Raw genomic sequence first — 25,442 nt, 5'->3', positions numbered from 1 at the left:
TACATTTAAAAAAAAGAGGCCGACAGGGAGCCCTTTCCACCTTTCGGGTAGAGAGGTTGTATGGTGCTTTGACTTCCAGTCCAGGGGTGCCTGTTCGTTCTCCTTTCAGCCTCGCTCCACTGCAGAGAGCGTAGGGTGAGACAGGCATGGGAAGGAAAGGCAAGAGCCTCACAAATAGAGAAGGTGGATCTGTCTGCATGCTCGGATCCATCTGCGCACTAACATATGTGACCTTTGGACATATGATAGCCACCCCATCTCAACTGCACTTAGAGACATAGCTTTAAATTTTCTGTTATAAATGTCTTCTTTATTCATATTAATGTCTGTCACCCCCTCTGGACCGTAAGCTCGTTACGAGCAGGGACCGTACCTGCTCATTCTGTTGTACTCTCCCGAGCACTTAGTACAGCGCTCTGTGCAGAGTAGGTGCTCAATAAATACTACTGATTGATTGATGAGGCTGTGGACACCAGGCTCCCTATTGTTTGAGCTGTGGGAGAACTCCATTGGATCCCTCTAGGCAAGTCAAGTAGGTGTCCTCCCCGGGGAGGTGGGTGGGGCCTTATTTAAGTCCTGGTGGAGAGGCTGCTGTGGCCACACCAGTGGGAGCGAGCTCTCCCTGCTCATCTGCCCTTTGCCCCCTCCTCCCCGCCGCGGGCCGGGAGCCCTCGCATTCAGCACCCGGGTCTCACTCCGCTAGCTCCTGCTAGGCCCCACAGCCATGTCCGCACCCAACGGGCCGCCCAAAGAGGGCCTGGAGCTCCAGGGCAAGGCTGCCATTAGCGCCGACCCTAAACAACGCTCTGTGCCCCCAGCAGTCATGTCCACCCGGAGGCTGCGGAACGAGGACTACAACGACTACAGCTCAACGGAGATCAGCCCCTCGGAGAGCCCCTCGGACGGCCTCAGCAACTTTTCCTCCCCGGGCTCCTACCAGCGCTTTGGGGAAGCCGACGGGACAACGTAAGTAAGCCAAGTAGCCGTTTCTTTCCTCCCCGGGGCTCTGGTTCTTCACCTTCTGTTTTGGCAGTGTTCTCTTCGGCTTTATATCCCCCTGTCATGCAGCAGCTGGAACTAGTCTTCCCATTTTACAGATGAAGAGATTAAGATTTCCTGCTTGGGGCAGAGTCAGGAACTTCTGCCTTTGGCAGTGGCTATTAGAAATCTGACTCACCTGCTGCTTTGACATCTGATAGACTTTTTATACAGGCTGACTGGATCCTCAGCTCAAGACAAGGGTCCCGCTAAAGAAGGATGTACATATCTGTAATTTACTTATGTTTACGTCTTTCTCCCCCTCTAGACTGTAAGATCATTGTGGTCAGGGAATGTGTCTACCGACTCTGTTACGTTGTATGCTCCCAAACACCTGGTGCAGGGTTCTGTATGCCGTACGTGTTCAGTAAGTATGCTTGACTACTTGAAGAGAGGCCTCCCTCGGGGAACAGTGGAGCTGGGGCCAGCAGCTGGCCTGGCCTACTTTTAGCTGAACACTTTACCTGAGCCAGCTTCTGGGACCCTCCCACCGACTGCAGCCCTGATTGGAGTCCCAACTTGCTTTTGTGCACTCACCTTCTGCTTCCTCTCCCTTGTGGGCATCAGCTAGGTCAGTATTATAAGTTGCATCTGGGAAGAGGGTCCTTTAAAGTACTGCATGTGTGGGAGGTCCCAGAGGCTACTTTGAGTCAAGCTTCTGCCTAGCAGCTTTGAATTGGATGTGGCTCTCCATAACTGCCTGCCTGTTAGGTTTTGTTTTCCCCCTTTATCACCCCTGGGTATGGGAGTCAGCACCTCCATAGTCAGAGGACATAGACCACCCCAGAGTGGACCCTTGAGTCTCATCCTTCCTAAATCCTGCTTCCTGTCGTCCAAGACCAGCTTGTCTCAGAAGCCGTACGCTCCCTAGTTGCCATCCCAGATTCCAATCTGACTCTTTCCCCAGTGTCAGCTGCCGTTCCTTCTGCTGAACCAGCCCTCCCCTCTCCCCGTCCGGAGATCACAGCCGTGGTATTGTGGCAGCTGTTGAGCTGGCTTCTGGTCCTCCCTAGTTTGAGGCCAACTCCTTTCAGTTGGCTGGATCCGGGCTCCCAGCTGGTCTGGTGGAAGCCCTGAGAGCCGAGGTTGCTACAGAGGAAGGGGTGGGTGCGGGCGGAGAGAAGGAGGAGGAGGAGAAGCAGCAGCGCCCAGCATTGTTATTCTCCAAGAGGCACTGCCCACTGGGGAGATGCAACCCACTCTGTCTGGATTAGCTCCCTACCGTCTCTGCAGCCCCGGAGAGCCGCGTCCGGTTCGGTGGCTATTTCTCCAGGCACGGTGCCATCTCAGGGAGTGGGCAGCCTGGGTCACTTGCTTTCTGAAAAGCTCTGCTCAGGCAGTATCAGGTAGGCTTCTGGCTGGCGGCCACATTTCAAGAGCACCCACCTTTGAGCAAATGAGGAGAGAGGTGGGGCCGTTCTGTCGAGGCCAGTGTGGGTCTCCGTGGGAGATGGCAGCGTGGCCGAATGGATAGAGCGAGGGCCTGGCGGTCAGAAGGACCTGGGTTCTTATTCCGGCTCTACCACTTGTCTGCTGTGTGACTTTGGGCAAGTCTCTTCACTTCTTTGGGCTTCAGGTGCCTCATCTGTAAAATGGAAAATCTGTCACCTCTCTCTGCCTCCCTAACAGTCTTCCACCTCTCTCCCCCTTTTTGTTTCAGATGGTTCCAGACGCTGATCCACCTGCTGAAAGGCAACATCGGCACGGGGCTGTTGGGGCTGCCCCTGGCTGTAAAGAATGCTGGTTTACTGGTAAGAGCCCACCGTTCTGGGCAGACGGGATTGGTCTCCTTTGTTTGGAGAGAAAGAGTTTGCAGAGGGGAAGTTGCCATTCAAGTGGTCTGGAAGCTCGTAGTGGGCAGAGAACGTGTCTACCAACTCTGTTGTAGTCTTCCATGTGCTTAATACGGTGCTCTGCATACAGTGCTCAATAAATGCCACTGGGTGGTGGTTCCAAAAGGACATGGAAGATGGATAGACATGCAGTCATTTCCCTTAAAGGGCACTGCTTTCTAGTAAGGAATCCTGTTTTTGGCTTGGCATCGTGTTGCTCACTGGGTTTCACATGCCCACAACTGCCTCTTCTGCCATTCCAGTGCAGTGTATCCAGATGTGTGCTGTTGGAAGAATATCCCCTAATTCTGCTGCTTGCTGCATTTCAAGTGCATAGTAATAATAGTAATTGTTATTTGGTAAGCGCTTATTGTGTGCCAGGCACTATACTAAGAGCTGGGGTAGTTACAAGATAATTGGGTTGCACAGCCTGTTTCCCATGTGGAGCTCACAGTCTTAATCCCCATTTTTCAGATGAGGTAACTGAGGCCCAGATAAGTGAAGTGACTTGCCCCAGGTCATATAGCAGTCATGGGGCAGAGCTGGGATTGGAACCCAGGTCCCAGGTCCATGCTCTCTCCACTAATGCCCTGCACACAGTAAGTGCTCAGTAAATACGATGGATTAGCCAAAACATGTATTCTGGCAGAACCAAGTGGATTTGGAGAATTTGGTGCTAGAATTTGTAGAGTGATTCCCTTGGAGCAGCAGATGTGCTAATTTGAATGTCCCTAGCCTCCCTCTTAATGTCACGATTAGGATTTGAACCTGTAGAACCCTTGAGATCCCTTTTGGCCCCTTTAATGGAGCAGTAGATATTTGTTTTGTCTAACACCCAGGGAGTTAGAAAATGCAGTGATTGAGGCTGGCCGCTCATTGACTACATTCTGGATACTTGAGTTTTTTCAGGAATAGACAGGTTGTCCCACCCCCACCCACACTCAATCAATAAATAGTATTTACTGAGCATTTACTGTGGGCAGAACACTGTACTACTAAGCTGTTGGGAGAGTACAGTGCAACAGGTTTGGAAGACACGTTCCCCTGCTCACTACGAGCTTACCCATTCTATCATTATAAACCTTTGTCTACACGTAACTTTCACATTGAGAAACTTTGTTCACCATTCTGAAGCTCCCCATCCAGAAACATCTTAATTCCCTCTAGGATCCTTTGTGGCCAGAAGCCTCTTATTGAAGGGTATTTTGTGTTAAAGAGTCTTACTGATAGGATATTTTTGTAGAAATAAGTCCGTTTATAGCTTTCTTCTACCACTCAGTCCTTAACTCCCCTCCAGGACCTCACAATTGTTCCCCAAGCTTCCAGCAAAAAAAGTTTAGTAGTCTTTGAATTGATCTTTCTGCCTGGGTTCGTCTCCAAGAGATTAGCTATGCTAGGGAAGACACTAGTATCGACTCGTGTCCTGGCTTCTCCCATAAACTCGAATGTTGATATTCCTAAACTGCACTTTCCAGGAAATATTCCTGAGAAAATGTAGCAAGTTCGTAATTTAGTTCAGTCAAGTTCCAAAGCCAGTACACCTGACTTATGTTATCTCTCTTTAGTCAAGTTCCAAAGCCAGTACACCTGACTTGTGTTATCTCTCCTCAGGCATAACTGTTCTTCTTTCCATTTTGTTTCAACTCTCCTTTCTCCAGATGGGTCCTGTCAGCCTGCTGGTCATGGGCATAGTTGCTGTGCACTGTATGGGCATCCTGGTGAAATGCGCTCATCACTTCTGCCACCGGTAAGAAACTTCCCGTCCTCGTCCTGCAGCATCGAGGAAAGAGCACCGGTCAGGAAGTGAGAGGAAGTGGGTTCTGATCCCGGCTCTGCCACTTGCCTGCTATGTGACCTTGGGCCAGTCGCTTAACTTCTGTGCCTCAGTTTTGTCATCCATAAAAATGGGTGGAAGATGCCTGTTCTTCCTCCCCTTTATGCTTTGGGCCCCATGTGGAACAGGGACTGTGTCTGACTAACCTGATTTTTTTTATCTATCACAGAGCTTGGCACATAGTAAGCACTTTACAGAACCATGTTTTTATCATTATTATTCACTACTCTGGTTCCCCTGGAACCCTATTAGATTGGCCTCCCCCTTAGGCAACCCTTGTGTCTGGCAGCAGGCTTCTGTAGATGTGATCTTCTCTCCCCTCCCATCCTCTTCTCTCCCCTTTCAGTCCCTTCTCTGACCTCCTTTTCCTCCCTTCCCCTCAACCCTTCTCCTCACCTGGAACCCCTCTGAAGATGTCTTCCTCTCCCTGAAAATGATCAGAATGAGTGTAGCACTGAACATTCTTTCCCCTCAAATGTTTTACTGTCCTTTGTTTCGGAGTCTAATTTCGTTAAAGCCACTGGGCTGAGACCACACTGCAGGCTGTGTTCTGTACAATGCCTAGCACGTTGCTGTATTTATTATCAGCAATAGGATAATGTGTGCTGTTCTTTGCCCTGCACTCCTGTCCTAGGCAATCCCAGTAATTTGGGGCTGAATAGATTGGCTTTTCTCCAGAGCGTTATTCAGAAAGGAGGGGTGGGTATCATGGTAATCATGCTAAATTCCTGCTTCCCTCATAGCTCAAGACAGAAGCTTTCGTGAGCTGGGTGGTGTCCTGGGATGACACCTGCCCCAAACAAGGACCGATCCAGTTTTTGGAGAGGCTCGCTTACCTGGCAGGTTCCGGAATAGGAAGAATGGAGATGGTGAATCCAAGAAAGGGAGAAGTATTTAATGAGGAGAAGCAGCTTGCTTAGTGGATAGAGCATGGACCTGGAAGTCATAAGGACCTGGGATCTAATCCTTGCTCTGCCACATGTCTGCTGTGTGACCTTGGGCAAGTCACTTAACTTCTCTGGGCCTTAGTTACCTCATTGGTAAAATGGGGATTAAGAGGGTGAGATATGGTTCAGGAACTGTATCCAACCTGATTAACTCGTATCTACCCCAGCTTTTAGAACAGTTCTTGGCGTATAGTAAGTGCTTAATAAGTACCGTAATAATTATTATTATTTTTAGGAGGCATAGGTAGAAGTAGCCAGGGCTGGACAGCAGATGTGCCCATTTCACCCTCACAGCCCTGTCAGTGCTATGCTCCTGCCACATTTCTGACCCTTCCCCCATCTGAACTTGGAGGGTAGGAGGCCCCGTCTTCCTCTTTGCTCTTGCACTAAACCAGTCTCAAATTCAGTTTTGTTTCCCTTCTCCCCTCCTAGACTGCAGCGGCCCTTTGTGGACTATGGGGACGCGGTGATGTTTGGGCTGGAAGCCAGCCCCAATTCTTGGCTGCGGACTCATTCCATGTGGGGAAGGTAATTGGTTCCTGTCCTGATTCCGTGCCCATCTCCTTTCGGGGGTGACCCTGGGCCCGGGGTGACCTGTAAGTCTTCAGTCTGAGGCACAAGTTCAGTATTAATTGATGCTTCCTGGGAAATGGAACCCCTGCTTGCACCCAGGCCTTGCTTGTTCAGACTGCTGGAGAGCATTGGATTTCCATGCGGTAGAACTTCCTTGGAGGAAAATGTAGCATGTGGAAGAGATGTCCTTCAATCAGTCAGTAGGATTTTTTGAACATATTGTCTGGGCAGAGCCTTGTACTAAATGCTTGGGAGATTCCGTAGGTAGTCCTTTCTGGGACTCAACCTTCTGTGAAAAAGCCTTGAACCGAGGCAGTAAATAAGAGTCTCCTCTACCCTTCCATTTCACAATCAGGAGGCTTTAATCTCCGTTATTACTCTGTGGGACTGCAGGCCGTGGCCTTGTTATCTGGGTACTCGGGATCCTTTTGGAGCCTAAGGAATCCCAGGGCCCCTATTGGGGAGAAGAGGCCAAAGGTTACTATCCTTCCTCATTAGCCTTCCCTATTTCATAGCTGAGGTAACTGACCACTGCTTGCCGCAGTGATTCTGTGAAGCTGAAGTGATTATGGAGCTCTTTCATGGCAATAGTGACATTCTGGCCATGCCTTCTGACCCCCAAAATAACTCAGGGGAAAGAGTTGTTGGGGAGGGGAAAGATCCACTCTTGGAGTACTCTTCCGCTCCCTTTGATTGGGAACGCTTCAGGGTGGAGCCCCTGGTTATGTGATTCCCCATATTGACTGATCTCTTCTTGCAGTCACCTGTTTCTCATGAGAAGCAACATGGCTTAATGGCAAGAGCACGGGCTTGGGAGTCAAAGGACGTGGGTTCAGATCCCGTCTCCGCCACTTGCCTGCTGTGTGACCTTGGGCAAGCCACTTAACTTCTGTGTGCCTCAGTTACCTTATCTGGGAAATGGGCATTAAGACTGTGAGCCCCATGTGGTACAATCGATTACTTTGTATCTACCCCAGTGCTTAGAACGGTGCTTGGCACAGAGTAAGGGCTTAACAAATACCATCAATATTATTATTTGTAGCCCTTTCCTCCTTTCATTCATTCAATAGTATTTATCGAGCGCTTACTATGTGCAGAGCACTGTACTAAGCGCTTGGGATGAACAAGTCGGCAACAGATAGAGACAGTCCCTGCCGTTTGACGGGCTTACGGTCTAATCGGGGGAGACGGACAGACGAGAACGATGGCAATAAACAGAGTCAAGGGGAAGAACATCTCGTAAAAACAGTGGCAACTAAATAGAATCAAGGCGATGTACAATTCATTAACAAAATAAATAGGGTAACGAAAATATATACAGTTGAGCGGACGAGTACAGTGCTGTGGGGATGGGAAGGGAGAGGTGGAGGAGCAGAGGGAAAAGGGGAAAATGAGGCTTTAGCTGCGGAGCGGTAAAGGGGGGATGGCAGAGGGAGTAGAGGGGGAAGAGGAGCTCAGTCTGGGAACGCTCTTGGAGGAGGTGATTTTTAAGTAGGGTTTTGAAGAGGGAAAGAGAATCAGTTTGGCGGAGGTGAGGAGGGAGGGCGTTCCAGGACCGCGGGAGGACGTGACCCAGGGGTCGACGGCGGGATAGGCGAGACCGAGGGACGGCGAGGAGGTGGGCGGCAGAGGAGCGGAGCGTGCGGGGTGGGCGGTAGAAAGAGAGAAGGGAGGAGAGGTAGGAAGGGGCAAGATGATGGAGAGCCTTGAAGCCTAGAGTGAGGAGTTTTTGTTTGGAGCGGAGGTCGATAGGCAACCACTGGAGTTGTTTAAGAAGGGGAGTGACATGCCCAGATCGTTTCTGCGGGAAGATGAGCCGGGCAGCGGAGTGAAGAATAGACTGGAGCGGGGCGAGAGAGGAGGAAGGGAGGTCAGAGAGAAGGCTGACACAGTAGTCTAGCCGGGATATAACGAGAGCCTGTAACACCTCCTCAGAGGTGGAGGAGAAAATCTGGGTCCAATCTCATCAGAGTCTTGGGGAAAGGGCCCCATAGAAAAACCAAGGGATAGGATTCAGTGGTTGTCTCCCCCATATTCCGCTCCCCGATTCTGAAATGATGTTTCCTCCTCCAGGCAGGTTGTGGGCTTTTTTCTGATCGTCACCCAGTTGGGGTTCTGCTGCGTCTACTTTGTGTTCCTGGCAGACAATATCAAACAGGTAGGGCCCTCGTGGTGAATGCAGGGTGGATGGGATTGCTTTGGGCTTCATGAGAGTCTCTCTGGCCAATGGCCTTGCCTCTGTGAGGTTCAGTGCTTTGAAGTGGGAATCCTTGCCAGACAGTGAAGTCCTTTGTCATGTCCATTTAAAATCCTTTCTTGGGTCCTGATAGGCACAAAAATCCTGGCATTCACACTCTCTATCTTTGCCTCAGTGGGTCTTCTGAGGGCTGCATCCTCAATCAATCTGTCATATTTGAGTGCTTACTGTGTGCAGAACACTGTACTGAGCACAACAGAATTAGTAGACATGTTCCCTTCCCACAACAAGCTTACAGACTTCTGTCTGTGTTGTTTCAATGTCTTTAGCTAGCAAAGGTGACACCTATCTTCGGAACTGTCCTCTGAGACAAAGGACCATCTACTTCAGACAGAAATGCACACACACATCCTCAGTCTAAATGGCTTACGACCCATCTGTGGGATCAGTCAATCAATGATGTTTATTGAGTGCTTACTGTGTGCGGAGCACTGCGTTAGGCACTTGGAAAAATACAATGCTGGGATCCTGTGTTTGATTCCCCATGCTGCCTCTGATCAGTTGTTTTTTTTCCCCAGGCATGATTTAAGCTTAAAATTCCAGTACAGGAAAGGACCTTAAGAGGAGATAATTGTGGTATTTTTTAAGCACTTATTATGTGTCCAGCACTGTACTAAGCTCTGAGGTAAATATAAGATGATCAGTTCCCACATGGGACTCACAGTCCAAGTAGGAGGGAGAACAGAGATTGAATTTCCATTTGCGTATGAAGGAACTGAGGCTCAGAGCCTCAATCAACCAATCAGTTGTATTTACTGTGCGATTATTCTGTGCATTCCCTGCCAGCAATGAGTTTACAGTCTAGGGGGGCAAGATAAGTGACTTGCCCAAGGTCACACAGCAGACAGCTGGTGGAGCCAGGTATAAAATCAGGTCCTCAGACTCCCAGGCCTGTGCTCTTTCCACTAATAATAATATTGTTGGTATTTATTAAGCACTCACTATGGGCAGAGCACTATTCTAAGTGCTGGGGTAGATACAGGGTCATCAGGTTGTCCCACGTGAGGCTCACAGTTAATCCCCATTTTACAGATGAGGTAACTGAGGCACAGAGAAGTTACGTGACTTGCCCACAGTCACACAGCTGGCAGTGGCAGATCCGGGATTCGAACCCATGACCGCTGACTCCCAAGCCCGTGCTCTTTCCACTGAGCCACACTGCTTCTCTGAGCCACGCTACTTCTTGATCCCCTTACTGAAGGCAGACTTGACTCCATACTCTTCAAGGTCTTCAGAGAAGGTGATACCAAGTCTCCCTCAGCCACTCATTGTCTCCCAGGCTTAGTCAAAAAGGGCTTCTAATCTAAGTCCTTCCTGCAGCAGTTTTAAGAGCATCACGTATTTGGAAACCAGCGTGCTCTAGTGGAAAGGGCAAGGGAATCAGAGGACCTGGGTTCTAATCCTGGCAGCTCCTTATCTGCTGTGTGACTTTGGGCAAATCACTTAACATCCCTGTGTCTCAGTTCAGTTATCTGTAAAAAGGGGATTCAATATCTGTTCTTCCTCCTACTTAGACTGTGTGCTCCATTTGGGCCAGAGACTGTGTCCAACCTGAGTATCTGGAATCTACCCCAATGCTTAGTGCGGTGCTGGGCACATAGTAAGCACTTGACAAATGCCATGTGATATGACATTATTATTATCGTCCTTCATACGCAGTGAAGAAACCCCTGATGATAAAATTCACCCATGTGTTAGTGTGATCAGGGGAAAGCAGATGAAGAAGACACAATTTAGTCGCTTTTTATGTTAGTGGTGCCTTTTGGCTAACGTTTTTCCCCCTCCTATGCTGAGTTCAGGTGGTGGAAGCGGCTAACGGGACCACCAACAACTGCCACAACAACGAGACAGTGGTGCTGACTCCTTCCATGGACTCCCGGCTGTACATGCTCGCCTTCCTGCCCTTCCTCGTGCTGCTTGTGTTTATCCGCAATCTCAAAGTCCTCTCCATCTTCTCCATGCTGGCCAACGTCAGTATGCTGGGCAGTTTGATCATGATCTACCAGTACATCGTCCAGGTGTGTATAAGGCCATTCCCAAACTGTGTAAATGAAAATTTGTTTTGAGGTGATCTGAGGTGCTCTGTCTTGTCTTTTGCTCTGATCATAAAGCGGGGTATTGTATTCCAGAAAGACTTTCTCTCTCTCTCCCATCTTTCCCTCTCTTCCCCTCTTCTTGCTCTCTTTCTCCCCTGTCATCTCCCTCTCCCCCCATCATCTCCCTCCCTTTCTCCCTCATCTTCTCGCTCCCTCTCTTCCTCCATCTTCTTGCTGTTTCCCTCCAACTGATGAGATGATAATCTTATCACCAAAGGGCATGGATCCATTGGGTGGGATGAGCTCTTCAAAAAGTACCTGTGGCTTTCCACTTCACCCTGTTAAAACAGAAACTCCTTCCCTTGGGCTTCATCACTGGCCTGCTGTTTTCTGTCTATTCTCCTTTCCTGCTACCTCCCCGCTCTCATTCCGTACTCCTCCAGGGTAAGCTTGCTGTAAATACTCCCCACTCGATTCACCTGCCTCCTTTATTGGCTTTGCTCTGCCAGGAATGGCTTGTCCATCATCTGTGCCAAATGAGGTCTTTCCCATCTTTGAGAGCCATTCTCAAAGACCAAGCTATCCTGGCCGCTAGCAATTCTGAAATCCACCGCTTCACAGTGAGGGAATGTCTGTTTTTTATCCTGCAGGGCATTCCAGATCCCAGCATCCTGCCCCTCGTTGCGAGTTGGAAGACGTACCCTCTGTTTTTTGGCACAGCTATCTTCGCCTTTGAAGGCATCGGTGTGGTAAGGTTGGGTGCGGGGTTGGAAGAAGCGTGTAGAACAGTGCTTTTCACATAGTAAGCGCTTAACAAATGCCCTCATCATTATTATTATTAAGAAGGGTTTCCTGGTGAAGGGAGTACCCTTTGGGAGGTGCCCTGTGTTTGTGCCCAACTGGTCATGGTTCAGTAGAGTCCTGCAAAGTCTCAAGCTGTCCAGCCCGCAGGCTGAAGGAAGGCTCCTCTCCCCTGCCGCAGCATGGCATAGTGGATAGATCACAGGCCTGGGAATCAGAAGGTCGAGGGTTCCAATTCCGACTCCACCTCTTGGCAGTCATCAAGCCAAGATCAGTGTGGACAAGTGTCTGGACTAGTGTGGTGGCCATTTGGGGGAGAGGATGGGGAGGATTTGGCTGCATGCTAAAAAACCCTGTCTGTTGATCCACATCAGGCCTTCCTTCCAGGGGTTCAACTAAGGCTGATTCACATTGCCTTGGGTTGAGAATTTTTGGCTCACACGGGGCTGGTGAGTCTTGCCAGATGAGAGGAAGGCACGCATAGGATCCTGAGGCCAAAGGTTGAAATTAGAGAAAGCCAAATACAGTCTTCTCCCAAATATCTGTGCCACTGGGGCTGGGGCAAGTGTGACTAATGAAGTCTATGGATGATTTCCAACCACAGATTATTCAAACTCTCCCCTCCTTGACATAACCTTTTTCCAGCCCCTTGGATGAGAGTTGAAATGAGACTGAAAGAGATTGATGAGATTTCACTTTCCCCATCTTATTCTGACCCCTGGGTGGGGGCAGGGAGGGAGTCACCAATGAACAACGAAATGGTCAAAAGGTAAACCGAAGGGAGGAGAAGCAGGAGGGGCCCCTGAATCGTCAGAAATGAGCTGATCCCTTAGTTGACCACTGATGGGCTCTCCAGGATACCAGAATTGGAAGGTCCACCCAGCTGCTCTCGTACATTCTGAATGATCTTTAGGGAATGATTGACTTAGCAAAAACATTGATTCGGGACTAGTTGTCATTCCAAATGTGATTTTAAAGTAATGCTCCACATCTGGAGTTTGCAATCAGTGGTATTTATTGAGTGCGTACTTTGTCTCCTCCGATTAGACTGTAAGCCCGTCAGTGGGCAGGGATTGTCTCTACCTGTTGCCAAATTGTACATTCCAAGAACTTAGTACAGTGCTCTGCATATAGTAAGCGCTCAATAAATACTATTGAATGAATATGTGCAGGGCCCCGTTCTAAGCACTTGAGGTGGCTATCCAAACAGGCACCAGGAAAGCCCCACCTTCCTTCTTTTGGGAGTCAAGTCGGGGTATGGATTGGGAGCGTGTGTGGGAAAATTCTCCCTCTACCGCCCCCCCTTCACCTCTCCGCAGCTTAACCCTCTTTTCCCCCCATTTCCCTCTGCTCCTCCCCCTCTCCCTTCCCATCCCCTCAGCACTGTACTCGTCTGCTCAACTGTATATATTTTCATCACCCTATTTATTTTGTTAATGAAATGTACATCGCCTTGATTCTATTTAGTTGCCATCGGTTTTTACGAGATGTTCTTCCCCTCGACTCTATTTATTGCCATTGTTCTTGTCTGGCCGTCTCCCCCGATTAGACCGTAAGCCCGTCAAAGGGCAGGGACTCTCTCTATCTGCTGCAGACTTGTTCATTCCAAGCGCTTAGTACAGTGCTCTGCACATAGTAAGTGCTCAATAAATACTGTTGAATGAATGAATGAATGAATGAAAACTGCCTCTCAGCGAGGTGACTGTATGACTTGACGATACTTAGCCCTTAGTAAGCATATATTTTGCATACTGTTATTACTAATGTTTGCTGGTTTGTCATCCCTGTTCCCTAGTGGCCCAGGTCTGTGCTCTTCCCACTACACCATGCTGCTTCATCTGGAAGCAGAACCCTTCACAGTCACTAATGGAGAACACTGTTCCCTTGCTGGACTAGGGATAGAACTCCTGGGAAAAGGAGAGATGCTTTCTGTTTCTGTTTCCTCCTGCTGCTTCTCCCTCTACTCTAATTGTACAGTTGCCTCATCATCTTGGAAGGGGCCCCTGAAGTTGGAGGACTGTACTGACAGAATGAATACTGAATGTGTGGTGTGTAATTACCAGTCTTCCAGAGGCAGCCTCGAACCTCCACCAGGTTGCTAAGGGACTCTGATATTCTGTCTATTTTGGTGTGGTTCTGACTGCTTGGAATCCCCACCTCCCGTTGCTCTATTGTGAGCTTGAACTCCCACAGTGCCTCTGGAGGCTCCTAGGGCACTGTAGGCTTGTCCTGGCTGTTTTAACGAAAAGGGGCAGCCTTTTGGTGGCATGGACTTGGAGCTCATACCCACCTCAAACCCACTCCATCAGCTTGTGTTGTGTTTAGTAAGCCTGCAGAGTTGTCAAGTTGAGACGTACAGTCAAGTCTTGGCAAAAATGTACATGTGTCCTAGACTCTTGTGATGGTCATGGACCTTCCCCTCGTCAATCAATTGCGTTTGTTCTGCACTTACTCTGCGTACTCTCTGGTAAGCGCTTGGGAGAGTACAATATAACAGAGACATGTTCCCTGCCCTCAACGACAGTTGGGAGACAGTTTTCTTCATTACTAGCCCCTTTGTCAGAATTGTCCTTGCAGATCCACATGGGGAATGGAGTAGAATGGTTTGCAGTGTTGGATTCAGAGAGCAGGTGACTTGCAGAGATTGTGTTGTTTGATTGGAGAAGGAAAAGTGCCTCATTGGCTCCTGGTTTTTTATGGCATGCTCATTGGGTTCAGGACTGCACACTACTGAGTGTTGTAGGGACTCGACAAGACGTAGCCTTGCTCTCAAAGAGTTTCACTTTCCTTAACTCAGGTTTTTCTTGGTCATCAGAGTCTTGAGGAGGAGGACGAAGGACTGGTTTAGTAATTTCTCCCATTGGACTTCCGGGGTTTAAAGTAGAGATCCACTGTGGGTTAGTCATGGTGATTTTGAGGGCAGAGGTGTGTGGAGACGACGTAGTGCTTGATGAAGAAGTGGATGGTCTGTGAGAAGCAACCCAAGTGGAGTGCTCCACTGGCAACATTTCTTCTAGCTGGAATGTGTCTTTAACCTGGTCTTCCATCTTGACTTCATTTTGATGGCTGTTGGCGCTTACTGAATATGAGGGTCATGATAAGATCAAGAATTGTCTGTCAGTAGTAAGACCTAAGGTATATATCTGGTCCCTGGAACCTGTAGGAGATTGGCACAGTTATTTCCATCATCTTAAGCTCTCTGAATGGTTCTTCATCAGTCAAGGGTGCCTGGAGGGCTCATGAGTGAGGAGGCTGTATGGTCCAGTGATTAGAACAGGAGTTCAGCTTCTAGTTTCAGCTCATTGCAAAATCTGCCTCAGTTTCTCCAGCGTGGGTTGCTCCAGTGTCCTCTGGGGCACCTACAGGGAATGTGGATGGGGGTGGGGTGGGCCTCAGAAAACGGCCTGGGATTTTTTTTTTTTTCAGAGCAGGAACAAAAGGGTGTGGGTCCTTTTGGATCCTTTTACATTTCGATCACCGTCTCTTTTTCTCTGTCTCTCTTTCTCCCTCCAGGTCCTCCCTCTTGAAAACAAAATGAAGAATCCACAGCGTTTCCCAGTGATTCTATACGTTGGCATGTGCATAGTCACCATCCTTTACATCAGCCTGGGGGTCCTGGGATACCTGCGCTTTGGGGCCGCCATCCAAGCAAGCATCACGCTCAACCTGCCCAATTGCTGGTGTGTTCAAGGCCAGGGGTGGTGGGAAGGAAATGGGGAGAAGGCTGGGAAAGGGCCTCTACCGTCTGGTTTGCTTTTCTTGCTCAACAAAGAAAGGGAAAGAGGGGCTGCGGGTAGTTAGTAGCTGGGGGCTCGGAGGGGTAGGGCTAAGCCACACCCCTCGCAGACTCCCAACGCTCTGCCTAGATCTTGAAGCGCATCTGCTGTAACTTCCACTAGGTGTTAGGCAAGTCTTGGTGGTTTGTATTTGGTGGCTTTGAGGGAAAGGGAATGGCGGGGACCAGCCTTTAAACCACTTCCTTAATTGTTAAGTAATCAGAGATCTAAGCTTAGAGGGGGCCTCCTTTTGTAGCCCAGCCCCCTAAACTGCCCTAGATGGATAGGTGCTGTTTCATACCCTACTTCTCATTAAAGTTAAGGTGATTGGTCAGGGAAAGAAAGCAACTGGGTTCAACCTGATTAGCTGGTATCTATCCCAGTGCTTAGAACAGTGCCTGACACACAGTAAGCACTTAACAGATATTAATAATAAAGCAAAATCGATCAGTGTTGTTTTTCTCACATACTCGGTGGGCATGGGGAAGGGGTACATTTCTTCGAACCTGGATCTCCCTGAGTGCTTCTGGTAGTTTTCCCCATTTTGGGGAAATGGCAATAGAAATGACTCCTCTGGTGACTCTCCAAAGACTGAGGGCCACTGGAGGGGCTCACTAAGCCTGGCAGATGCCACAGATGAGAGACTCTAGGCGTCTGCTTTGCAGTTGGTCTGTTTCGAAAGATGAATTTAGATTAGGGACAGAGTCTACTGGTTACTTTGATGTTGGCCAGGATCCTGTCAGCAGATCAGATTAAAGTGAAGTTGTTTTGCCCTGAGGGCCCTGGCACTCTTCTTTGGTCCCAGCTGTGCTGATCTACTCAGTTTCTGTCTCTTTCCAGCTGGAAAGCCCACCATTCATTCATCCGTATTTATTGAGCGCTTACTATAGGCAAAGCACTGTACTAAGCGCTTGGGAGAGTACAATACAACAATAAATGGACACATTCCCTGATCACAGCGAACTTACAGTCTAGAGATGAACATTAGGTATTAGGTTCCTTCAGGAGGAGACTTGCGTAGAAAGAAGAGTGAGAAAAGGGGGAGGGCTGACAAACCGATGGGTGGGCTGAGCTATTCTCAATGACTGCATTGAGAATAGTTATCCATTTCTCAATTTTGGAAAGCTGAGCTCCCGCCTGGATACTGATTGATTTTCTTTGCGCTTTGTCCCCCTCTCAAGATTCTAGCTCCTAGCTTGGTTTGGAAAGTGGGTTCCCTACTTGGAAAGGTATTATAAACCTAGAAAACAAATTCTGAGTCTCTAGTTAAGCTCCTGCAGGAAATCTCCCTTCCCTCTAATTTTTAAAACCCAGTTGGGCTCATCTTTCTGCCGTTCAGTTGCCCACCAGCTCCTATGGTTTCTGTGTATATAGCGTGAGCCCTGTCTAGCCCTCATGTACCTACACCGCTCTGGCCCCCGGGCTGGGTGGCCCCGGGTTTTTTGAGGCATGGATATTCCCAGAATAGAACGAGGCCATTTCCCAAGTCAGCTTCTTAATAATTATGGTATTTGTTAAGCGCTTACTATGTGCCAGTTACCGTTCTAAGCACTGGGGTAGATACAAGATAGGTCAGTGGAGGGAGCAAAGTTGTGTATTTAAAAAAGCTGTAGTGCTGAAATATTTTAGTACTCTGAACACATCGTGCTTTTTTTCAGAGGAAGTTGAAGCCATTCACTTGAAATACTTCCTTAGCCCTCCTTCCACCGGCTCCTTTTAAGGCTAGGAGATAGGTGAAGAGACAGGCTCAGTGAGGTCTGCAAATTTGTTTAAGGGGCCAGGAGGCTGGAATCCGGGTTTACTGAGTTCTAGTCTGTGGCTCTTTCCAGTGACTAGATGCACTGCTAGCATCTAATGAGTCTGTTGGGGATGGGGATAAACTTTCTGGCAAAATCCAGGCCTAGCGGAAAGAGCGTGGACCTGGGAGTCAGAAGCCTTGGGTTCAAATTTTGGCTCTACCACTTGTCTGCTGGTGTCCTTGGGCAAGTCATTTCACTTCTCTAGGCCTCAGTTTCCTCATCTGTAAAATGGGAATTAAAAACCTCTTCTCCCTCCTATTTAGACTGTGTGCCCATGAGGGATAGGTACTGTGTCCAACCTGATTATCTTGTTTCTACCCCAGTGCTTAGTGCAGTGCTTGGCACAGAGTAAGAGTTTAACAAGTGCCGTCATTGTTATCCTGGTGTCATCTGCAGGTTATACCAGTCTGTCAAGCTGCTCTACTCCGTCGGGATCTTCTTCACCTATGCCCTGCAATTCTACGTCCCCGCTGAGATCATCATCCCCTTCACGGTCTCCCGGGTGCCGGAGCGCTGGGCCTTGGCCACGGACCTGGCAGTGCGCACGGGCATAGTCTGCGTGACATGTGAGTAGGAAACAGAGCATCTGATGTCTCTCTCTTCTGGAACGGGGCAGGGGCCACCGAGTCAAGGACCTGCAAGGAGGCAGAGGGCGTGGCAAGGAGGCAGGAGAGAAGTCAAACTGTCTTAGTAGGTGAGGTCATTAAACCAGAGTACGATGTGGTTTGAGCAACAGGTTAGCTGGTGTACAGGGTTACCAAAATGTTCATAATGAAGAGTGGGGGAAACAAAATTACTACCCTGCATAGCCAATTTTTAAAAATAGAGCAGGGAGGATCGGGAGGTTTCCTCTTCCTAAGGAGGTTCAGGCTTAATCTGTGAGTGAAGCTGGCTTGTAGTTTTTTCCCCATCCCCTGGGAGGCGGAAGCCTTGTTACTTGGTTAATTGTCATTTGAAGTTGGAGGATTGATCGGAAACTGTAGCTCAAATGGCAACTCCTGCAGTTGCTTCTTGCTCATACTGCATCTCCCAACGAACGATATTGGACACTTCCTCATGAACAGGAAGCAGAAAATATATGTTGGGACATGAATGATCAAAACAGTCCCCCCACTCTCTAAATTAGCCAAATGGCAAGATGCAGCGGTTGGCCAAATTTCATCAGGGCTGTCATAAACTTGGTTTTGGCTTTTCCCTGTAGCTAGGTCAGGCCTCCAGCCTGTGGCCCCAGGGTTGTAGGTGTGTCACACATGTCATACTGCCTCTGTTACCTCTTGGTAACAGCTCTTGGAATCCTGGATAAAGTGTTAAAGTGAGAGGCAGAAATCCCTAATTGGAGAGGTTGGCAAATCTGCTGACCTTGCGGGCTCAGCCCCACACCCGGGAGCTGGTCACCCCATCTGAGGCTCGGCTTGATCCGGCCAGGCAATAATCACGAGGACGGCATTGGTTAAGCCCTTCCTAGGGGTCGAGCACTGTTCTCAGCGCCGAGCACTGCTCTAAGCGCTGAGCACCGTCCCGAGAGAGATTAGAGCAGGAGGTGTCCGGGTGACCCCCTGGTAAGGGCAGTGGGAAGAGCCCGGGCTTGGGAGTCAGAGGTCTGACTGTCTGACTTTGCCACAATTGCTCAGAAATGCCCATTCTAGGTTCTGGAGGGCCCCAGAAAGTGAATGGAGGTGGCCTCCCCCTTGCTTTCATATGGTATTTAAGTGTTTACTACGTGCCACGCACTGTTCTAAGTGTAGGGGTACATACGAGGTTGTCAGGTTGAACCCAGTCCCTGTCCCTCATGGGGCTAACAGTCTTAAAAGCCATTTTACAGATGAGGGAACTGAGGCTGAGTGAAGTAAAATGACTTGCCCAGGGCCACACAGTAGGCAAGTGGCAGAGCCGGGAATAGAACCCAGGTCCTTCCAACTCCCAGCCACAGGCTCTATCCACTAGGCCATGCTGCTTCTCAGCGGTGACCTTGAATCCTGGGCCTGCACTTGGCCAAGGCCTTTGATCCGGTGTTCGGGATAGGACTGCTGTCTCATTTTAAAATTCACTGAGTGTCTTCTGGCTGTCAACAGATAAAAGCTTTTTCCCCCTTGGGCTTCCGGGCTGACTTTGACTCTATGGGTGTGGTTTCAGAGCCAGAGTGAGAAGGTCAGCTTGGCTCCTGTTTTCACATGCATCCTCCTCCCCACACTCAGACATGATAGATTGCGAGAGAACCATAGTGCAGATTGGTTTATTTAGCATCTGGTATAGAAAACCCAGGACCTGGAAGCTATAGGCCTCTTTGGGCATCAGCTGTCTGTTGCTTTTCCATTAGGGAGGTGGGGAAGAGGGGTCCCACCGAACTGCTTTTAGATCCATTAAGGTGTTCTCATGTGATAGGCACCAGTTGTTCAAAGATGGAATTTCATATAGTGCCCAAATAGGTATTGCTATTAATGGGTCGGCAGAGCCTGGCTCTCTGCTTTTCTCTTCCTCTTTCACTGTTGGGTGATTTTTTTTTTGTTTAGAATGATATTTAAGCACTTAGTATGTGCCAGGCCCTGGACTTAACTCTGGAGTAGATTCCAGATAATCAGGTTGGACACTGTCCATGTCCCACATGGGGCTCACGGTCTTAATAACCATTTTGTAGATGAGTTAACTGAGGCCCGGAGAAGTGAGACGACTTACCCAAAGTCAGCAGACAACTGGTGGAGCCAAGATTGGCACCCAGGTCCTTCTGACTCCCAGACCCATGCTGTATCCACTAGACCATGTCCTATGCTGCTTTTTGTGATGCCTTGATATTTATAAAACTGATAACTGCTTCTTGCACAGACCTATCTATTCCATCAGTGACATTTGTTTTTCTTCACAATCTGATGAGAGAGGTTTGAATTTCCCAGTTCTGGGTTACTGAATGTGTTTCTTAGCAAACTTCTGTTGGTTTAGCTGGGTTGCTTGGAAAATAAAGCCCGGATTAAAGGCTGAAGAGAGAATTTCTGAAACATCTGTTTTGGACCTCTTTAAACATATGGGTTGTTGACTCACATAGTCTCAGTAAGCATTATCGGTAATTATGACATTGAGCACTAACTGTGCTCCAGGTGTTGAGGTAGATACACGATAATCAGATCAGACCCAGACCCTGTCCTACATGGGGCCCACAGACTCACAATCTAAGAGCTAGAAAAAGTGGGCAACATCATTTTACAGAGTAGGAAACTGAGACCCCATGAGACAGGGACTAGAATAATATTGATATAATAGTATATAATATATATTACCCTAATATTATATAATTTGTTAAGCACTTACTATATGCTAATCCTGTACTAAGTGCTGGGGTAATACAAGATAATCAGTTTGAACACAGTCCCTGTCCCACGTGGGGCTCACAGTCTAAGAGGGAGAATAGGGATTTCATCCCATTTTACAGTTAGTGAAACTGAGACACAGACAGGTAAAGTGACTTGCTCAAGGTCATGCAGCAAGCAAGTGGAAGAGCCAGGATTAAAATCCAGATCCTCTGATTACCATGCTCTTGCACTTTCCATTAGGCCATGCTGCCTGAAATCTTCCCTTGATTGTATTTGATTTTTTTTTTCACTGCCTTTTTAAAGCAGGGCCTAATGTAAAGAGCCCCAGACTGAGAATCAGGAGACCTGGGATCTAATCCTGCCTGTTGGATGATATTGGCAAGTCATTTAACTTCTGGGTGCCTCATCCATAAAAATGGGAAGAATATTCTTCTTCTTCACCACCTTGGACTAAGGGGCAGAGACTGTCCAATCTCCTTACATGGTATCCATTCTAGTGCTTAGTATAGTGCTTGGCACCCAGTAAGTGCTATCCAAATGCCAAATTATTAATTTACAGATAGAAAAGAAAAATGGATATTATAGGTGAGTCAGTTACTTAACTTGGTTTCCTGTTTAAACATTGGCTGGTCAGGTTTCCCAGGATTGTGGGAGAGTTCATGGTCACCCGACAATATGTTAAATCTTAGGTGCCAATACTTGTGTTAAATTTGTTTTGATTCCTTTGCCTGGACCTCCAATCTCCGTTTCAGGAGCGTTTAGAAACAGCGTGGCCTAGTAGAAAAAGCACAAGTCTGGATCCAGAGAACCTGGCTTCCAGTCTCAGTTCCACCATTTGCCTTCTGTGTGACCATGGTCAAGTCATTTCCCTGCCTCAGTTTCCTCATCTGTAAAATGGGAGTTAAATACCTGTCTGCCCTCCCTCTTAGGTTGGGAGCCCCATGAGGGATAGAGATTGAGTCTGACCTGATTGAGTTGTGTCTACGCCAGTGCTTCGACTCATAGGGATGCTTAACCTATTATTATTACTGTTATAAGAGGTGGGAAATCTGTTGTTTCTCTAAGGATTCTTCTTGCTGGTTAAGCAAGGTGGTCTAGTTGGAAGGAAGAAGTTTGAGTTCTGGAGCTTCCCAGCCTCGGTAACGTGGCTGCAGCCGCATCTTTTTCTATGCCCCTCACCCTGCCGTAGACCCTCCCTCCTCCGGACTTCTCACCGTTTGCCAGTTTCTCCCTCCACCCCTCTCTGACACGATATCCACAAGCTTTTTGTTTTTCCCTTTTGATCATCGAGCCCACTTAATTGGTCTCCTCTGATCTGAGACAAAGCTCTGTAGTATCCTGCCTTCCATAAAGGAAAGCAAGGGGTATTTTGTTTTAGAGACTCTCTATCCTGCTCTCTAAGCATCCTCCCTCTCTGCCTTTTGTTTGAGCTTTTACCATGATCCCAGTTAGGGCTATTGGCTGGGAAACTTCCCTGAAGCCTTTCTGTCTGGGCAGGGTTTCTCCCCAGTCTTCCTCTCTGCTCTCCACCCTCTATTCTTGTAGCTCAAATGGCTCCTTAGCACATGGGCTTGAAGCATTGGCTTGTTTTGTTTTCAACTTCGATCAAAGTTTTGAGGTTTCCTTGCAGCCGGTTTATTACTGCAAGATTTCTCCCCTCTTTCCACTCCTAGTTTCTTCCTCTTGAGCTTAAAGTGGATCATCTCCCCGCTTAAAGGCACAGCGTGCATTGAACTCCCACAGTAGAGCCTTGAGGTCGAGAGATGGGGCTCTCTGCACACAGTAAGGGCTTAATAAATAATAATATTAATAGTGGTATTTAAGAGCTTGCTATGCGCTAAGCAATGTTCTAAACCCTGGGTTAGATATACGGTAATCAGGTTGGACTCAGTCCCTGTCCCACATGAGGCTCATAGCCTTAATCCCCATTTTACAGATGAGGTAGCTGAGGTCCAGAGAATAATCATCATCATCATCATAATAATTATGGTATTTGTTAAGCACTTACTATGCTCCAAGCACTGTTCTACGAACTAGGATAGATATAAGGTAATCAGGTTGTCCAACGTGGGGCTCACAGTCTTATCCTCCATTTTGCAGATGAAGTAATTGAGGCACAGAGAAGCTAAATAATAATGTTGGTGTTTGTTAAGCGCTTACTATGTGCAGAGCACTGTTCTAAGCGCTGGGGGAAATACAGGGTAATCAGGTCGTCCCACGTGAGGCTCACAGTTAATTCCCATTTTACAGATGAGGTAACTGAGGCACAGATTAGTTAAGTGACTTGCCCACAATCACACAGCCGACAAGTGGCAGAGCCGGGAGTCGAACTCATGACCTCTGACTCCGAAGCCCAGGCTCTTTCCACTGAACCACGCTGCTTCCCCAAATGACTTACCCAAGGTCACACAGCAGACAAGTGGCAGAGCCGGGAGTCGAACTCATGACCTCTGACTCCGAAGCCCAGGCTCTTTCCACTGAACCACGCTGCTTCCCCAAATGACTTACCCAAGGTCACACAGCAGACAAGTGGCAGAGCCGGGATTAGAACCCACGCGCTCTGACTCCCAAGCCCGTGCTTTTTTGACTGAGCCACACTGTTTTCCTAGTTAAGTGACTTGCCCAAGGTCACATAGCAGACATGCGGCAGAGCCAGGATTAGAACTCACATGCATTCTTTCAGTCGTATTTATTGAGTGCTTACTGTGTGCAGAGCACTGTACTAAGCGCTTGGAAAGTACAGTTTGGCAATAGATGAGACAATCCCTACCCAACAACGGGCTCATAGTCTAGAAGTGGGAAACATCCTCTGTCTCCCAAGCCCGTGCTCTTTCCAGTAGGCCATGCTACTTCTCGTTGTTGTTATTATTATTATTATTATTACTACTACTACTCAGAAACCCGGTGGTGGAAGGGACTGCCTTGGAAAGTGTACTTCTCCTAAATAATATTTTAAGTAGTAATAATAGTATTAAGAGCTTATTGTGTGGTGAGCACTGTACGAAGTGCTGGGAGAGAATTAAAAAAAATAATCGTGGTATTTGTTAAACGCTTACTATGTGCCACGCACTGTACTAAGTGCTGGGATAGATACAAGCTAATCAGGTCCCCCATGGGGCTCACAGTCTAAGCAGGAGGGAGAACAGGTATTGGATCCCCATTTTGCCGATGAGAGAACTGAGACACAGAGAAGTTAAATGACTTGCCCCAGGTCACAGATCAGGTATGAGGTGGCGCTGGGATTAGAACCCAGGTCCTCTGACTCCCAGGCCTTTGCTGGCCACGCTACTTCTCATGTGCCTCTCATGTGGGAATTCACAGGTGGAAATTAGACACAGTACCTATCCCTTAAGGGTGCTCACAGTCTAAAACCAAACTCCTTCAGAAATTCTAAGTTCTAGTCAATGTCGAAGATCAGGGTTGGTTAGCTTGAATAATTAACTTTTGAAACAAGAAACACCCTAAGCCCACAAACCCTCATCCACTCTAGAATCAGTAGTCATATTTTATTGACCACTTACTAAGTGTAGAGCTCTGTTCTAGGCACTTGGGAGAGTACATCACAACACAGTAGATGACCGGGGATCTTATGGCTATCAAATAACTTTGGCAATAAGCCCAATCTACTCCCGACTTTGGGAGACGGTAAGTCTGAGAAACCACAACAGCCTTTCAGCCCGGCCCAGGGAACGAACTTTTCCTTCGGTGAACGTGGCTAACAGGAAGTCCTCCTCTCCCTGTATCTTTTGTTTTGATGGGTCACTTTCTACTGAAACTCCCCAAGTGCCCCCAACATCCTCCCAGTGATCTTGCCAACTCCTCTGGTGGTAAAAATTGAAATCATCAGGCACAAGCTCCCCAGCTCCCTCCCACACCCTCTTCTATCTTTTTCTCTCTCAAGAGGATCTCTCCCCTCTTGCTTTTATAATCAGTTGATCACTGGCATTTATTGAGCGCTTACTATTTGCAGAGCACTGTAATAAGCTCTTGGGAGAGTACAGTACAACAGAATTAGCAGACACGTTGCCTGCCCATAACTAATTTACAGTCTAGAGCTGACAGTCTAATCTACTCTCTTCACTTGTGCTTCCAATCCCATCCCTTCTTTACTCTAAAAACACTTGCCTCTTCTCTTCTTCCCCCCTGCTCACCATCTTCAACTGTTCACTCTTTTGGTTCCTTCCTTTCTGCCTTTATGGCAACATTTCCCCTATCTAAAAAAGCCCCCAAAACCACAGAACATTTTGACCATCATTGCACCATCCAGCTGTTGCCCCATATCCCTCCCCCCATTCCCATCCAAACTCTCTGAACAGGTTGTATACACCTGCTGCTTTCACACTTCCCTTCCTGATCCTCTACTTTATGGTCTCTGCCATGTTGACTCCCTCAAGCCTGATCCTTCTCACCAAATCCAATGGACACTACCCCCGTCCTAATCCTCTTGGATTTCGTAGCTTTGACTGTGGGTACCCCTTCCTTTTACTGGAAACACTAACTAACCTTGGCTTTTCTAGTTCTCGTTGCCTGGTTTTCCCCTTATGTCCTCAGTTTTTCACTGCCTCTTCCTCTATCCCTCAATCCCTAACCGTGAGTAGTCTCAGAGGTCTGCTCCGGGTCCCCTTCTCTTTTCAATTTACATTCACCGCCTTGGGGAACTCATCCACTCACCTGACTACAACTCCTATGTAGTTGACTCTCATATCTACCTCACTAGCCCTGAACTCGCCTCCTGTACAGTCCCACATTTCCTCCTGCCTCCAGGATTTCTCTCCTTGAATGCTTCACTGACACCTCAAGCTCTCTTCCACTGAACTTTGCCATCAACTGTTGACACAATCATCTTCCCCATCTCACAAGTCTGCAATCTTGGCATCATCCTTGACTATCCTCTCTCAGCTGCATTTTCAGTCAGTCACCAAATCTTGTCGGTTCCATCTTAATATTTCTAGACTCTGCCCCTTCCTCTCCATCCCCACCACTACCACACTGGTTACAGCTCTTATTTCCTGCCTCCTCACTGACTTGCCTCCTTCCTGTCTCTCCCTGCCCCAGGTTACACCTCACTTTGCTACCCAGACCATTTTTTAAAATCTTTGTTATGCACGTGTCTCCCCGCTCTTCTAAAACCACTTTCTCTTCCTCTCAACTGAGCGGGCTGAGGTGTAGGACAAAAGAATGAGCAGGTGGGGAAAAAGGTTGTTTATCTGTTCTCTTCCCCTGACTTCCTTCTTCTGGAATAACTGT

General features: G+C 48.2%; 1 protein-coding gene across 6 annotated transcripts in view; it reads left to right on the top strand.

Annotated features, from left to right (window-relative positions):
- LOC100077857 (proton-coupled amino acid transporter 1-like) overlaps positions 1-25,442 on the top strand; it is a 45,670-nt gene that overhangs the window by 15,279 nt on the left and 4,949 nt on the right. For 3 of the 6 annotated variants that reach the window (XM_029050766.2, XM_029050762.2, XM_029050763.2), the window contains 9 exons: positions 819-966; positions 2,699-2,789; positions 4,529-4,617; positions 6,084-6,179; positions 8,298-8,382; positions 10,281-10,499; positions 11,168-11,266; positions 14,832-14,998; positions 17,290-17,459. In XM_029050766.2, the coding sequence (XP_028906599.1) occupies positions 824-966; positions 2,699-2,789; positions 4,529-4,617; positions 6,084-6,179; positions 8,298-8,382; positions 10,281-10,499; positions 11,168-11,266; positions 14,832-14,998; positions 17,290-17,459 (1,159 nt within the window). In that variant the 5' untranslated portion in view covers positions 819-823. Of the gene's footprint in view, positions 1-639; positions 967-2,698; positions 2,790-4,528; positions 4,618-6,083; positions 6,180-8,297; positions 8,383-10,280; positions 10,500-11,167; positions 11,267-14,831; positions 14,999-17,289; positions 17,460-25,442 lie in introns of those variants that run through there. The other 3 variants (XM_029050765.1, XM_029050764.2, XM_029050760.2) reach the window with 2 other exon arrangements.

This window comes from Ornithorhynchus anatinus, chromosome X1 (assembly GCF_004115215.2).
Source record: "Ornithorhynchus anatinus isolate Pmale09 chromosome X1, mOrnAna1.pri.v4, whole genome shotgun sequence".
NCBI classification, from domain to species: domain Eukaryota; kingdom Metazoa; phylum Chordata; class Mammalia; order Monotremata; family Ornithorhynchidae; genus Ornithorhynchus; species Ornithorhynchus anatinus.
Note: the sequence above shows the minus strand (reverse complement) of the source record. Positions and strands in the feature narration are given on the sequence as shown.